The sequence below is a fragment of the Salvelinus namaycush genome, chromosome 2, assembly GCF_016432855.1.
Source record: "Salvelinus namaycush isolate Seneca chromosome 2, SaNama_1.0, whole genome shotgun sequence".
Lineage (NCBI taxonomy): Eukaryota > Metazoa > Chordata > Actinopteri > Salmoniformes > Salmonidae > Salvelinus > Salvelinus namaycush.
In genome coordinates, this window is record NC_052308.1 from 56,428,678 (window position 1) to 56,446,464 (window position 17,787).

Genomic DNA, 17,787 nt, shown 5'->3' on the forward strand with positions numbered 1-17,787 from the left:
CACGTGCCATTTCCTCATTTAGCAAAAAAGCATAACTTAACATAAACATAACTTCTTTAAAGAATAAAAGTTAATTTACGAACATTTCTGAAAATGGATATATAGAGTTTTGGAATTAAACTCTTATGTTTCCCCATCTGAGCTCAGAGTAGATGAGAGATGTAATGTTTGTCTCTATTGTGTTGAAGTCCAATCAAGCAGGAGAGACCAGCCTCCCCTGTTCCCAGCTGTGTGTCCATGAAGAGTGACAAGTCTATGAATAAACCTATATCCTTTAGAGAGGGAGACTTTTCTACTAAACAAAGGTAAGAAGAACTCATGGGTCATGGTCAGTGAGTTAAACAACACTGTCTCTAGTCATTTCTCCTCTCCCATTTTCCCATTTATCTTGTTGTTTTCATAATCCATAGGCTAATCCTTTTGTCCATTTTCATAGTCCTAAAACAATAATAATCAAACACAACATTCCCCCCTGTGTGTGTGTGTGTGTGTGTGTGTGTGTGTGTGTGTGTGTGTGTGTGTGTGTGTGTGTGTGTGTGTGTGTGTGTGTGTGTGTGTGTGTGTGTGTGTGTGTGTGTGTGTGTGTGCACTCCCTGGATGAGGAGATGTAATCTCATGTTTTGTCCACAGAAACCAACAGGAGAGATCAGAGTCAGAGATTCTCAGTGGTCAGTCTTCCCAGAGTCATCAAACAGACCTGGCCTCCATATTCAGTGTATGTGGTCCTGTTATGTACATTTGTTTTTGTTTACCTCAAGTAAAGTTGATCTGTCAATCATTCATTAATGTGTTAATGAGAAAGCATTTTGTCTCTTGCTTAACTTATTTACTTGATTTATTCCAGATGCTTGAAGAGAAAATTATGACATTTGTGAAGAACGAGCTGAAGATGTTCAAGAGGATTCTTAGTCCAGAACTCCCAGAAGGCTTTGAGAGTCAGAAGCAGGATAAGGAAGTGGTGGATGCTGAAGATGAGAAGCAGGAGAGCAGTGCCAGAGAGGGGGCTCTGAAGATCACACTGCACGTCCTGAGGAAAATGAACCAGAAGGATCTTGCTGACACACTGGAGAAATGTAAGATCTGTCTGCCTCATGTTGAATGCTGTTTTATAACATTTAAAAGCTGTAGCTAAAGTACAGCTAAAGTAGCTGTGTAACTCAATGATATTGTAGCAGCCTTAACTAGAGGTCGACCGATTATGATTTTTCAACGCAGATACCGATACCGATTAATCGGCCAATTTTTTACAAATGTATTTGTAATAATGACAATTACAACAATACTGAATGAACACTTATTTTAACTTATTATAATACATCAATAAAATCTATTTAGCCTCAAATAAATAATGAAACATGTTCAATTTGGTTTAAATAATGCAAAAACAAAGTGTTGGAGAAGAAAGTCAAAGTGCAATATGTGCCATGTAAAAAAGCTAACGTTTCAGTTCCTTGCTCAGAACATGAGAACATATGAAAGCTGGTGGTTCCTTGTAAACAGGAGTCTTCTATATTCCCAGGTAAGAAGTTTTAGGTTGTAGTTATTATAGGAATTATAGGACTATTTCCCTCTATACCATTTGTATTTCATTAATCTTTGACTATTGGATGTTCTTATAGGCCCTTTAGGATTGCCAGTGTAGCAGTATAGCTTCCGTCCCTCTCCTCGCTCCTCCCTGGGCTCGAACCAGGAACACAACGACAACAGCCACCCTCGAAGCAGCGTTACCCATGCAGAGCAAGGGGAACAACCACTCCAAGTCTCAGAGCGAGTGACGTTTGAAACGCTATTAGCGCGCGTTAACTAGCTGGCCATTTCACTTCGGTTACACCAGCCTCATCTCGGGAGTTGATAGGCTTGAAGTCATAAACAGCGCAATGCTTGACGCACAACGAAGAGCTGCTGGCAAAACGCATGAAAGTGCTGTTTGAATGAATGTTTACGCGCCTGCTTCTGCCTACCACCGCTCAGTCAGATACTTGTATGCTTGTATGCTCAGTCAGATTATATATATTATCTAGCAGGACACGCTAGATAATATCTAGTAATATCATCAACCATGTGTAGTTAACTAGTGGTTCTGATTGATTGATTGTTTTTTATAAGATAAGTTTAATGCTAGCTAGCAACTTACCTTGGCTTACTGCATGCGCGTAACAGGCAGTCTCCTTGTGGAGTGCAACAAGAGGCAGGCAGGTCGTTATTGCGTTGGACTAGTTAACCTGAAGGTTGCAAGATTGGATCCCCCGAGCTGACAAGGTGAAAATCTGTCATTCTGCCCCTGAACGAGGCATTTAACGTTAAATAAAGGTGTATTTAAAAAAAAAAAACGTCAAAATCGGTGTCCAAAAATACCGATTTCCGATTGTTATGAAAACTTGAAATCGGCCCTAATTAATCGGTCGACCTCTAGCCTTAACACAACACCTAGTGACCTCATCAAGTAGCAGCAGGGATGTGTTGTGGTGATTAATTTAGAGAGAGACACCCTTAATAATACCATCAACAATACCAATAATAATATAATCAGTCACACCAGTCTGTAATGCATTATGAAAACATTTACACATTTATACAGTCAGTTAATAGAATAAATGATTATAATGTAAAACGTTATAACAGTCTTACAATACTGTAGTCATTAAAACAGACGTAATATTAATATCCTCTGGTATTTCTAGATTCAGATGAGCTTGCTGTGATTTGCCAACGTGAACTCAAATCTAATCTAAAGAAGAAGTTTCAATGTGTATTTGAGGGGATCGCTAAACAAGGAAACCCAACACTTCTCAATAAGATTTACACAGAGCTCTACATCACAGAGGGTGGAACAGGAGAGGTCAATAATGAACATGAGCTGAGACAGATTGAGACAACAACCAGGAAACAAGCAAGACCAGAGAGTGCAGTCAAATGTAACGACATCTTCAAACCCTTAACTGGACAAGACAAACTTATCAGAACTGTGCTGACAAAGGGAGTCGCTGGCATTGGAAAAACAGTCTCTGTGCAGAAGTTCATTCTGGACTGGGCTGAAGGAAAAGCAAATCAGGATGTCCAATTTGTATTTTCATTCCCTTTTCGGGAGCTGAATTTGATGAAAGGGGACAAACACACTTTCATTGAACTTCTCAATCACTTCTCAATGGAAACCAAACAATCAGGAATCTCCATCTACAACAAGTACAAAGTTCTGTTCATCTTTGATGGTCTGGATGAGTGCCGACTGCCCCTAGACTTCCAGAAGAACAAGATCTGTTGGGACGTCACAGAGTCAACCTCAGTGGATGTTCTACTGACAAATCTCATCAAGGGAAATCTGCTTCCCTCTGCTCTCCTCTGGATAACTACCCGACCTGCAGCAGCCAATAAGATCCCTTCAGAGTGTGTTGACCAGGTGACAGAGGTACGAGGTTTCAATGACCCACAGAAGGAGGAGTACTTCAGGAAGAGATTCAGTGATGAGGACCTGGCCAGCAGAATCATCTCACACATAAAGAAATCAAGGAGCCTCCACATCATGTGCCACATTCCAGTCTTTTGTTGGATTTCTGCAACAGTCCTTGAACACATGTTGAAACATAAGAGAGAAGAGATGCCCAAGACTCTGACTGAGATGTACACACACCTTGTGGAGTTTCATACCAAACAGAAGAATGAAAAGTATCTTGGGAAAGAAGAGACAGGTCCACACTGGAATAAAGAGAGCATTCTGTCACTGGGAAAACTGGCTTTTCAGCAGCTTGTGAATGGCAATCTGATTTTCTATGACGAAGACCTGAAAGAGGCTGGCATTGATGTCAATGAAGCCTCAGTGTACTCAGGATTGTGCACACAGATCTTTAAAGAGGAATGTGTGCTGTACCAGGACAAGGTGTACTGCTTTGTTCATCTGAGCATTCAGGAGTTTCTGGCTGCTGTATATGTGTTCCTCTCATTCATCAACAACAATGAGAATCTAATGGACAAACAGCAAACAAACGACAAGTCTGAAATTACTTTCTACAAGAGTGCTGTGGATAAAGCCTTACAAAGTGAGACGGGAAACCTGGACCTTTTCCTCCGCTTCCTTCTGGGCCTCTCACTGGAGTCCAATCAGAAGCACTTACGAGGTCTACTGACAAAGACAAGAAGCAGCTCACAGACCCATGAAGAAACAGTCAAGTACATCAAGGAGAAGATCGGGGAGAATCTCTCTCCAGAGAGGAGCATCAATCTGTTCCACTGTCTGAATGAACTGAATGACCATTCTCTAGTGGAGGAGATCCAAAGCTACCTGAACTCAGGAAGTCTCTCAAAACCCAACCTGTCACCTGCACAGTGGTCAGCTCTGGTCTTTGTGTTGCTGACTTCAGAAAAGGAGCTGGATGTGTTTGACCTGAAGAAATACTCCAGATCAGAGGAAGGTCTTCTGAGGCTGCTGCCAGTGGTCAAAGCCTCCAGAGCTGTTCTGTGAGTAAATAAAATGACATGTCAGAACTAATCATCAGGAATCATTATCCAGTTTAGAGAAAATGATGTATTATAATATGTATATAATATTATATTGAATAACATACTGAATCAATGCATTGATGTTTACATTAGTATAACATTATGACCAGACAATTCTAGGAGATGGAAGATGAATCTATATGTTGTTTGAGAGAATAAACCAAATGCATCTGCCATTGTCCTTCTACACTACTGGTGTTAAATTAACAGTGTTTTTGAAGTCATAATGATCTCTTTGTCAGGCTGTCAGGCTGTCTAGTCACAGAGGAAGGCTGTGCTTCTCTGGTCTCAGCTCTGGAGTCAAACCCCTCACACCTGAGAGAGCTGGACCTGAGTAACAATGACCTGAAGGATTCAGGAGTGAATCTGGTCTCTGCTGTACTGGGGAATCCCCACTGTAAACTGGAGACTCTGAGGTCAGTATTCCTGTAGTTGGTTAACAAGTGATAACTGTTCACCAGATCCACATGTGTTTACCAGGCACACATAGTCCACACCATATGTGTTTGGACAGTGAAGCTTACAGTTTTACATTTGGTGTTATGCCCCAGCATGTTGGATTTGAGATATAATGTTTCGTATTAGATGACAGTACAGAATGTCACCTTTCACATACATATTTATGTATGTACAGTGGCTTGCAAAAGTTTTCACCCCCTTGGCATTTTTCCTATTTTGTTGCCTAAAAACCTGTAATTAAAATAGATGTTTTGGGGGTTTGTATCAGTTGATTTACACAACATGCCTACCACTTTGAAGATGCTAAATATTTTTTATTGTTAAACAACCAATAAATAAAAAATATAATAACTTGAGTGTGCATAACTATTCCCCCCCCCCCCCCCAAAGTCAATACATTGTAGAGCCACCTTTTGCAGCAATTACAGCTGCAAGTCTTTTGGGGTTTGTCTCTATAAGCTTGGCACATTTAGCCACTGGGATGTTTGACCATTTTTCAAGGCAAAACTGCTCCAGCTCCTTCAAGTTGGATGGGCTCCGCTGGTGTACATCAATCTGTAAGTCATTCCACAGATTCTCAATTGGATTGAGGTCTGTGCTTTGACTTGACCATTCCAAGACATTTACATTTTTCCCTTTTAACCACTCGAGTGTTGCTTTAGCAGTCTCAAAATCTCTGGAAGACTGAAACAGGTTTCCCTCCATTATTTCCCTGTATTTAGCGCCATCCATCATTCCTTCAATTCTAACCAGTATCCCAGTCCATGCCGATGAAAAACATCCCCACAGCATGATGCTGCCACCACCATGCTTCACTGTGGGGATGGTGTTCTCGGGGTGATGAGAGGTGTTGGGTTTGCGCCAGACATAGAGTTTCCCTTGATGGCCAAAAAGCTAAATAAACTCTTAGTGTCCTGATTCAGATCTGTTTAAACCAACTCTTAGTTTCCTGATTCAGATCTGTTTAAACCAACTCTTAGTGTCCTGATTCAGATCTGTTTAAACCAACTCTTAGTGTCCTGATTCAGATCTGTTCAAACCAACTCTTAGTTTCCTGATTCAGATCTGTTTAAACCAACTCTTAGTTTCCTGATTCAGATCTGTTTAAACCAACTCTTAGTGTCCTGATTCAGATCTGTTTAATCCAACTCTTAGTTTCCTGATTCAGATCTGTTTAAACCAACTCTTAGTTTCCTGATTCAGATCTGTTCAAACCAACTCTTAGTGTCCTGATTCAGATCTGTTCAAACCAACTCTTAGTATCCTGATTCAGATCTGTTCAAACCAACTCTTAGTGTTATTATTCATTATTTATTTATGATTTGTATTAATCAAGGCCTAATCAGGATTAATTTAGTAGTGTTTAGAAACGTGTTATCTACTCCCTTAGACAGAAAATTACTCCAGTCATCATCCACAGTTCAGTTACTATTGGGCAAAACACAACCCAAAACACAACCAAAACAAACTGCAAATGCAACCAATGAGTTTGGAACCAAATACTACACTTTTGACTACTTTAATACACTATAAGTAAATTGATCAGAATATTTACGACTTCAAATTATCAAAGTATGTGGGGACTAGATACATAGAGTGCTTTCATTTCTAAATGGTGAAACATATGTATTAAAATATCCTCAAATAAAAGGTGACATTATATACTGTCACCTCATATGAAACATTTGATCTGAAATCCAAAATGTTGGAGTATAGAGTAACATTTAAAATGTTTTCTTCACTGTCAAAATAGATATGGTGTGGACTGTTTACTCAATACAATCTAAATCTGATACCTCACTGTCTGTCTTGACTGATACTGATTTTGAAACTGGTCTGGTCAGTCTACTCAAATATTTGTAGTATACATGCTTCTATTTGCAGGCAATACTTTGATAGTTTGTCATTTCTAATAATGATACATTAATTTCTGAATAGATATGGCAGGTTTCAGAACACTGATATATCTGAATATGTTGAAAAAAAATATTCTGCCACAATTTTCACCACCAAAGAATAGCAGTGTGATTTTAATATGATTTGACTCAGGCTGTCTAGTCACAGAGGAAGGCTGTGCTTCTCTGGTCTCAGCTCTGAGGTCAAACCCCTCACACCTGAGAGAGCTGGATCTGAGTAACAATGACCTGAAGGATTCAGGAGTGAAGCTGCTCTCTGCTGGACTGGGGAATCCCCACTGTAAACTGGAGACTCTGAGGTCAGTATTCCTGTAGTTGGTCAACAAGTGATAACTGTTCACCAGATCCACATGTGTTTACCAGACACACATAGTCCACACCATATGTGTTTGGAAAGTGAAGCTTACAGTTTTAAATGTTGTGCTATGCTCCAGCATTTTGGATTTGTGATAGAACGTTTCATATTAGGCGACAATACAAAATGTCACCTTTTATTTGAGGTTAATGGTGAGAGATTAGTATGTTTTATTGTAGCCTTTGTAAATAAGAATTTGTTCTTAACTGACTTGCCTAGTTAAATAAAAAAATAAAAACTTTTGGATGGGTTCTTATGCTGGTGTATAAGTCATACCGGTTCTCAATTGGATTGAGGTCTGGGTTTTGACCAGGCCTTTCCAAGACATTTAAATGTTTCCCCTTAAACCACTCGAGTGTTGCTTTAGCAGTATGCTTAGGGTCATTGTCCTGCTGGAAGGTGAACCTCTGTCCCAGTCTCAAAACTCTGGAAGACTGAAACAGGTTTCCCTCAAGAATTTCCCTGTATTTAGCGCATCCATCATTCCTTCAATTCTGACCAGTTTCCCAGTCCCTGCCGATGAAAAACATCCCCACAGCATGATGCTGCTTCACTGTGGGGATGGTGTTCTTGGGGTGATAGTGTTTTCCTTGATGGCCAAAAGGCTAAAATGTTTCGTATTAGGTGACAGTACAGAATGTCACCTTTTATTTGAGAGGATTCATATATGTTTTAACTTTTTAGAAATGAAAGCACTTTATGTATGTACAGTGGCTTGCAAAAGTATTCACCCCCCTTGGCATTTTTCCCCCCAAAAATTGCCTTACAACCTGTAATTAAAATAGATGTTTTGGGGGTTTGTATCTGTTGATGTACACAACATTCCTACCACTTTGAAGATGCTAAATATGTTTTCTTGTTAAACAACCGATAAATAATAAGAACAGAGAACTTGTGCATAACTATTCACCCCCCAAAGTCAATACTTTGTAGAACCACCTTTTGTAGCAATTACAGCTGCAAGTCTTTTGGGGTTTGTCTCTATAAGCTTGGCACATTTAGCCACTGGGATGTTTGACCATTTTTCAAGGCAAAACTGCTCCAGCTCCTTCAAGTTGGATGGGCTCCGCTGGTGTACCGCAATCTGAAAGTCATTCCACAGATTCTCAATTGGATTGAGGTCTGTGCTTTGACTTGACCATTCCAAGACATTTACATTTTTCCCTTTTAACCACTCGAGTGTTGCTTTAGCAGTCTCAAAATCTCTGGAAGACTGAAACAGGTTTCCCTCAAGAACTTCCCTGTATTTAGTGCCATCCATCATTCCTTCAATTCTGACCAGTTTCCCAGTCCCTGCCGATGAAAAACATCCCCACAGCATGATGCTGCCACCACCATGCTTCACTGTGGGGATGGTATTCTCGGGGTGATGAGAGGTGTTGGGTCTGCGCCAGACATAGCGTTTCCCTTGATGGCCATAAAGCTCAATTTTAGTATCATCTGACCAGAGTACCTTCTTCCATATGTTTGGGGAGTCTCCCACATGCCTTTTGGCGTACGCCAAACGTGTTTGCTTATTTTTTTTTTAAAGCAATGTATTTCTTTCTGGCCACACTTCCGTAAAGCCCAGCTCTGTGTAGTGTACGGCTTAAAGTGGTCCTATGGACAGATACTCCAATCTCCGCTGTGGAGCTTTGCAGCTCCTTCAGGGTTATCTTTGGTCTCTTTGTTGCCTCTCTGATTAATGCCCTCCTTTTTGCCTGGTTCGTGAGTTTTGTTGGGCGGCCCTCTCTTGGCAGGTTTGTTGTGGTGCCATATTCTTTCAATTTTTTAATAATGGATTTAATGGTGCTCCGTGGGATTTTCAAAGTTTCAGATATTTTTTTATAACCCAACCCTGATCTGTACTTCTCCTCAACTTTGTCCCTGACCTGTTTGGAGAGCTCCTTGGTCTTCATGGTGCCGCTTGCTTGGTGGTGTCCCTTGCTTAGTGGTGTTGTAGACTCTGGGACTTTGCCGAACAGGTGTATATACACTGAGATCATGTGACAGATCATGTCACACTTAGATTGCACACAGGTGGACTTTATTTAAGATCTTATTTATAGCAAAGGGGGTGAACACGCACCACTTTTCTGTTTTTAATCAAAACATTTTCTTTTTTTTTCTCTTGACCAATTTGGACTATTTTGTGTTTGTCCATTACATGAAATACAAATAAAATCAATTTAAATGACATGTTGTAATGCAACAAAATAGGAACTACACCAAGGGGGATGAATACCTCTGCAAGGCACTGTAGTTCTCCCATTTGAAGAAGTCTTAATTATTTGGACATATTCACATATATTGGTAATGGTGAGAGGTTAGCATGTTTTGTTGTAGTCTCTGTTATTGGTAATGGTGAGATATTAGCATGTTTTGTTATAGCCTCTGTTATTGGTAATGGTGAGAGGTTAGCATGTTTTGTTGTAGTGTCTGTTATTGGTAATGGTGAGAGGTTAGCATGTTTTGTTGTAGTCTCTGGTATTGGTAATGGTGAGAGGTTAGCATGTTTTGTTGTAGTGTCTGTTATTGGTAATGGTGAGAGGTTAGCATGTTTTGTTGTAGTCTCTGGTATTGGTAATGGTGAGAGGTTAGCATGTTTTGTTGTAGTGTCTGTTATTGGTAATGGTGAGAGGTTAGCATGTTTTGTTGTAGCCTCTGTTATTGGCAATTGTGAGAGGTTAGCATGTTTTGTTGTAGTCTCTGTTATTGGTAATGTTGAGAGGTTAGCATGTTTTGTTGTAGCCTCTGTTATTGGTAATGGTGAGAGGTTAGCATGTTTTGTTGTAGTCTCTGTTATTGGTAATGGTGAGAGGTTAGTATGTTTTGTTGTAGTCTCTGTTATTGGTAATGGGGAGAGGTTAGCATGTTTTGTTGTAGCCTCTGTTATTGGTAATGGTGAGAGGTTAGCATGTTTTGTTGTAGCCTCTGTTATTGGTAATGGTGAGAGGTTAGCATGTTTTGTTGTAGCCTCTGTTATTGGTAATGGTGAGAGGTTAGCATGTTTTGTTGTAGCCTCTGTTATTGGTAATGGTGAGAGGTTAGCATGTTTTGTTGTAGCCTCTGTTATTGGTAATGGTGAGAGGTTAGCATGTTTTGTTGTAGCCTCTGTTATTGGTAATGGTGAGAGGTTAGCATGTTTTGTTGTAGCCTCTGTTATTGGTAATGGTGAGAGGTTAGCATGTTTTGTTGTAGCCTCTGTTATTGGTAATGGTGAGAGGTTAGCATGTTTTGTTGTAGCCTCTGTTATTGGTAATGGTGAGAGGTTAGCATGTTTTGTTGTAGCCTCTGTTATTGATAATGGTGAGAGGTTAGCATGTTTTGTTGTAGCCTCTGTTATTGGTAATGGTGAGAGGTTAGCATGTTTTGTTGTAGCCTCTGTTATTGGTAATGCTGAGAGGTTAGCATGTTTTGTTGTAGCCTCTGTTATTGGTAATGGTGAGAGGTTAGCATGTTTTGTTGTAGCGTCTAACTTTCTCACTCATATTATTTTTAATTATTTTTATTTCACCTTTATTTAACCAGGTAAGCTAGTTGAGAACAAATTCTCATTTGCAACTGCGACCTGGCCAAGATAAAGCATAGCAATTCGACACATACAACAACACAGAGTTACACATGGAATAAACAAAACATAGTCAATAATACAGTAGAACAAAAGAAAACAAAAAGTCTATATACAGTGAGTGCAAATGAGTTAAGATAAGGGAGTTAAGGCAATAAATAGGCCATGGTGGCGAAGTAATTACAATATAGCAATTAAACACTGGAATGGTAGATGAACAGAAGATGAATGTGCAAGTAGAGATACTGGGGTGCAAAGGAGCAAGATAAATAAATAAATACAGTATGGGGATGAGGTAGATAGATGGGCTATTTATAGATGGGCTATGTACAGGTGCAGTGATCTGTGAGCTGCTCTGACAGCTGGTGCTTAAAGCTAGTGAGGGAGGTAAGAGTCTCCAGCTTCAGAGATTTTTGCAGTTTGTTCCAGTCATTGGCAGCAGAGAACTGGAAGGAGAGGCGGCCAAATGAGGAATTGGCTTTGGGGGTGACCAGTGAAAAATACCTGCTGTAGTGGGTGCTGCTATGGTGACCAGTGAGCTGACATAAGGCGGGGCTTTACCTAGCAGAGACTTGTAGATGACCTGGAGCCAGTGGGTTTGGCGACGAGTATGAAGCGATGGCCAGCCAACGAGACCTGTACGCATAGGTCGCAGTGGTGGGTAATATATGGGGCTTTGGTGACAAAACGGATGGCACTGTGATAAACTGCATCCAATTTGTTAAGTAGAGTGTTGGAGGCTATTTTATAGATGACATTGCTGAAGTCGAGGATCGGTAGGATGGTCAGTTTTACGAGGGTATGTTTGGCTGCATGAGTGAAGGATGCTTTGTTGCGAAATAGGAAGCCTATTCTAGATTTAATTTTTGGATTGGAGATGCTTAATGTGAGTCTGGAAGGAGAGTTCACAGTCTAACCAAAAACCTAGGTATTTGTAGTTGTCCACATATTCTAAATCAGAGCCGTCCAGAGTAGTGATGCTGGACGGTCGGGCGGGTGTGGGCAGTGATCAGTTGGCCAGAAGTATACAGAATGGTGTCGTCTGCGTAGAGGTGGATCAGAGAATCACCAGCAGCAAGAGCGACATCACTGATGTATACAGAGAAAAGAGTCGTCCCGAGAATTGAACCCTGTGGCACCCACATAGAGACTGCAAGAGGTCCGGACAACAGGCACTCCGATTTGACACACTGAACTCTATCAGAGAAGTAGTTGGTGAACCAAGCGAGGCAATCATTTGAGAAACCAAGGCTGTTGAGTCTGCCAATAAGAATGTGGTGATTGACAGAGTCAAAAGCCTTGGCCAGGTCGATGAATACGGCTGCACAGTAATGTCTCTTATCGATGGCGGTTATGATATCGTTTAGGACCTTGAGCGTGGCTGAGGTGCACCCATGACCAGCTCTGAAACCAGATTGCATAGCGGAAAAGGTACGGTGAAATTCGAAGTGGTCGGTAATCTGTTTATTAACTTGGCGAAGACCTTAGAAAGGCAGGGCAGGATAGTAATAGGTCTGTAGCAATTTGGGTCTAGAGTGTCCCCCCCCTTTGAAGACGGGGATGACTGCGGCAGCTTTCAAATCTTTGGGAATCTCAGACGATACGAAAGAGAGGTTGAACAGGCTAGTAATTGTGGTTGCAACAATTTCAGCAGATAATTTTAGAAAGAGAGGGTCCAGATTGTCTAGCCCGGCTGATTTGTAGGGGTCCAGGTTTTGCAGTTCTTTAAGAACATCAGCTATCTGGATTTGGGTGAAGGAGAAATGGGGGAGGCTTGGGCGAGTTGCTGTGGGGAGTGCAGGGCTGTTGACCGGGGTAGGGTTAGCCAGGTGGAAAGCATGGCCAGCCCTAGAAAAATGATTGTTGAAATTCTCAATTATAGTGGATTTATCGTGGTGACAGTGTTTCCTGTCCTCAGTGCAGTGGGCAGCTGGGAGGAGGTGTTCTTATTCTCCATGGACTTTACAGTGTCCCAGAACTTTTTAGAGTTTGTGCTACAGGATGCAAATTTCTGCTTGAAAAAGCTAGCCTTAGCTTTCCTAACTGCCTGTGTATATTTGTTCCTGACTTCCCTGAAAAGCTGCATATCACGGGGGCTATTCGATGCTAATGCAGAATGCCACAGGATGTTTTTGTGCTGGTCAAGGGCAGTCAGGTCTGGAGAGAACCAAGGGCTATATCTGTTCCTGGTTCTAAATTTTTTGAAAGGGGCATGCTTATTTAAGATGGTGAGGAAGGCACTTTTAAAGAATGACCAGGCGTCCTCTACTGACGGGATGAGGTCAATATCCTTCCAGGATACCCGGGCCAGGTCGATTAGGAAGGCCTGCTCGCTGAAGTGTTTTTAGGGAGCGTTTGATAGTGATGAGGGGTGGTCGTTTGACTGCAGACCCGTTACGGATGCAGGCAATGAGGCAGTGATCGCTGAGATCTTGGTTGAAAACAGCAGAGGTGTATTTGGAGGGCAAGTTGGTTAGGATGATATCGTTGAGGGTGGCCGTGTTTACGGATTTGGGGTTGTACCTGGTGGGTTCATTGACAATTTGTGAGAGATTGAGGGCATCAAGCTTAGATTGTAGGATAACCGGGGTGTTAAGCATGTCCCAGTTTAGGTCACCTAGCAGCACGAGCTCTGAAGATAGATGGGGGGCAATCAGTTCACATTTGGTGTCCAGGGCACAGCTGGGGGCAGAGGGTGGTCTATAGCAAGCGGCGACGGTGAGAGACTTGTTTCTGGAAAGGTGGATTTTTAAAAGTAGAAGCTCGAATTGTTTGGGTACAGACCTGGATAGTAGGACAGAACTCTGCAGGCTATCTCTACAGTAGATTACAACTCCACTCCCTTTGGCAGTTCTATCTTTAATCAGATTCAGATCTGATTAAACTAACTCTTAGTTCCCTGATTCAGATCTGTTTAAACCAACTCTTAGTTTCCTGATTCAGATCTGTTTAATCCAACTCCTAGTTTCCTGATTCAGATCTGTTTAAACCAACTCTTAGTTTCCTTATTCAGTTCTGTTTAAACCAACTCTTAGTTTCCTGATTCAGATCTGTTTGAAAACCAACTCTTAGTTTCCTGATTCAGATCTGTTTAAACCAACTCTTAGTTTCCTGATTCAGATCTGTTTAAACCAACTCTTAGTTTCCTGATTCAGATCTGTTTAAACCAACTCTTAGTTTCCTGATTCAGATCTGTTCAAACCAACTCTTAGTATCCTGATTCAGATCTGTTTAAACCAACTCTTAGTTTCCTGATTCAGATCTGTTCAAACCAACTCTTAGTTTCCTGATTCAGATCTGTTTAAACTAACTCTTAGTTTCCTGATTCAGATCTGTTTAAACCAACTCTTAGTTTCCTGATTCAGATCTGTTCAAACCAACTCTTAGTATCCTGATTCAGATCTGTTTAAACCAACTCTTAGTTTCCTGATTCAGATCTGTTCAAACCAACTCTTAGTTTCCTGATTCAGATCTGTTTAAACCAACTCTTAGTTTCCTGATTCAGATCTGTTCAAACCAACTCTTAGTTTTATTATTCATAATTTATTTATGATTTGTATTAATCAAGGCATCATCAGGATTAATTTAGTATTGTTTAGAAACGTGTTATCTACTCCCTTAGACAGAAATTACTCCAGTCATCATCCACAGTTCAGTTACTATTGGGCAAAACACGACCCAAAACACAACCAAAACAAACTGCAAATGCAACCAATGAGTTTGGAACCAAATACTACACTTTTGACTACTTTAATACACTATAAGTAAATTGATCAGAATATTTACGACTTCTTCAAATGATCAAAGTATGGGGGGACTAGATACATAAAGTGCTTTCATTTCTAAATGGTGAAACAGACATGTATTAAAATATCCTCAAATAAAAGGTGACATTATATACTGTCACCTCATATGAAACATTTGATCTCAAATCCAAAATGTTGGAGTATAGAGCCACATTTAAAATGTTAGCTTCACTGTCAAAATAGATATGGTGTGGACTGTATACTCAATACAATCTAAATCTGATACCTCACTGTCTGTCTTTTGACTGATACTGCTTTTTAAACTGGTCTGGTCAGTCTACTCAAATATTTGTACTATACATTTTTCTCTCTGCAGTCAATACTTTGATAATTTGTCATTTCTAATAATGATACATTGATTTATGAATAGATATGGCAGGTGTCAGGACACTGACATATCTGAATATGTTAAAAAAATATATACTGCCACTATTTTCACCACCAAAGAATATCAGTGTTATTTTAATATGATTTACTCTTTGCAGGCTGTCAGGCTGTCTAGTCACAGAGGAAGGCTGTGCTTCTCTGGTCTCAGCTCTGAGGTCAAACCCCTCACACCTGAGAGAGCTGGACCTGAGCTACAATCACCCAGGAGACTCAGGAGTCAGACTGCTCTCTGCTGGACTGGAGGATCCACACTGCAGACTGGAGAAACTCAAGTATGTAGAGGGTTTATGTCAATGTTCATATCAGACATGTTTGACTTATCAGGCTAGTTAAGACAAACATTCTGACCACCACTTGGACAAAGTTAAATGCTGTGTGTGTGTGTCCAGTGTGTGTGTGTGTGTGTGTGTGTGTGTGTGTGTGTGTGTGTGTGTGTGTGTGTGTGTGTGTGTGTGTGTGTGTGTGTGTGTGTGTGTGTGTGTGTGTGTGTGTGTGTGTGTGTGTGTGTGTGTGTGTGTGTGTGTGTGTGTGTGTGTGTGAGTTCAGGTGTACCCCTCAATGACTGTCTGTTCTTCTGCTTACCGCTACAGTGTGGAACATGGTGGAGAGAACAGAATGAAACCTGGGCTTAGAAAATGTGAGTGTTGACTGCTGTGAAGAATATGACTAAGAATAAGTCTTAATTCAAGTTAAGTCAAAGTCAAAGACCACCATCATTACTTACTTGGTCATATTAAATATCAGCTGTAGTTCTACAGAAGCAGAAATCAGGGACACCAACGTTTACAAAGAGTTGTGTGTGTGTGTGTGTGTTTGGCGCGTTCGTGTTACGAAATAAATGTGTTTTTGTTCATGATGCATACCGGTGTGTGTGTGTAATTAATGGGAATAAGGGTGTTTTATATTACCATACAGTATAACATATGATCATTCAACAAGTCTCAAGTTACCTTAACTTCTCCTTTTGATACCTATAAACATCTACATTAAATGAATTAGTGAAAAGTGAGTTAACATTCTAATGTGAATGATGATGATTTCTAATATTGTGTCTGGTTTCATCCATCAGATGTCTGTGATCTCACACTGGACCTAAACACAGTAAACAGACGCCTCTCTCTGTCTGAGGAGAACAGAAAGGTGACATGTAGGAGAGAGAAGCAGCCGTATCCTGATCACCCAGAGAGATTTGAGGACTGTAGACAGGTGCTGTGTAGAGAGGGTCTGACTGGGCGCTGTTACTGGGAGGTAGAGTGGAGTGGGATAATGGGGGCTGTTATAGGAGTGACATATAAAGGAATCAGCAGGAGAGGAGGGGGTGATGACTGTTGGCTTGGATACAATGACAAGTCCTGGAGTCTGTTCTGCTCTGACAACAGTTACTCTGCCTGGCACAATAATATCTCCACTACCATAGACGTCCCCTCCTCCAGCCCCCACAGAGTAGGAGTGTATCTGGACTGGCCAGCCGGCACTCTGTCCTTCTATACAGCCTCCTCTGACACACTGACCCACCTGATCACATTCACCTCCACATTCACTGAGCCCCTCTATCCAGGGTTTTGGGTTTGTTATGTTGACTCCTCAGTGTCCCTGAAATAATAACCTGACACACACACACACACACACACACACACACACACACTGGACACACACACACACACACACACACTGGACACACACACACACTGGACACACACACACACGGGACACACACACACACACACACTGGACACACACACACACTGGACACACACACACACTGGACACACACACACACTGGACACACGGACACACACACACACACTGGACACACACACACATTGGACACACACACACACTGGACACACACACACACACTGGACACACACACACACTGGACACACACACACACACACTGGACACACACACACACACACACACACACACTGGACAAACACACACACACACACACTGGACACACACACACACACACTGGACACACACACTGGACACACACACACACACACTGGACACACACACACACACTGGATACACACACACACTGGACACACACACACACACTGGACACACACACACATTGGACACACACACACACACTCACACTGGACACACACACACAAAGGACTCACACTGAACACACACACACACACACACACACACACACACACACTGGGCACACACACAGACACAGACACTGGACACACACACACACACTGGACAAACACTGGACAAACACACACACACAACAATCACACACTGGACACACACACACACACACACTCGACAACACACACTGGACAAACAAACAAACACACACACACACAAACAAACACACACACACTGGACAAACAAACACACACACACCCAAACACACACTGGACACACACACACACACACTCAACAAACACACACACACATACACACACTGGACATACACACACAGGACACACACATGCGTGTCTTCCTATAATTGTGACAATAACACCGTTAAAATACCAATGTCATAATTTTTGTATGATTTTTATATTGAATAACAAATTGTATAATTATATATGGACATACGCTCCATAGTTGTACAAGTTTACAAGGATATATTGTACTTTTCATAATAAAACATACTTGAAACAAGAAAAGCATGTTAATTGTGAAAACAGTTTGGTTATTGATGTTACGTTTCCTCTGTCAGGTTGACGTTAACCTGCGACTGGTTGAAACATGAAACAAATATGAAATTAAATACAAAACAATTAAATATGTGAAATTGAATTAAACCATTTGTACAACAAGAGTTTTGTGATGCAAGGTTACTATAGCAAC

General features: G+C 41.1%; 1 protein-coding gene across 1 annotated transcript; it reads left to right on the forward strand.

Moving 5' to 3' along the window:
* Positions 1-853: 853 nt before the first annotated feature.
* Positions 854-16,569, forward strand: LOC120022255 (NACHT, LRR and PYD domains-containing protein 3-like; the record flags this gene model as incomplete). Its single annotated transcript, XM_038966145.1, has 7 exons — positions 854-1,073; positions 2,688-4,452; positions 4,737-4,896; positions 7,020-7,168; positions 15,066-15,239; positions 15,558-15,604; positions 16,037-16,569. Coding segments are annotated over 7 exons (3,048 nt in total), but the record flags the coding sequence as incomplete, so codon positions are not given.
* Positions 16,570-17,787: the final 1,218 nt, after the last annotated feature.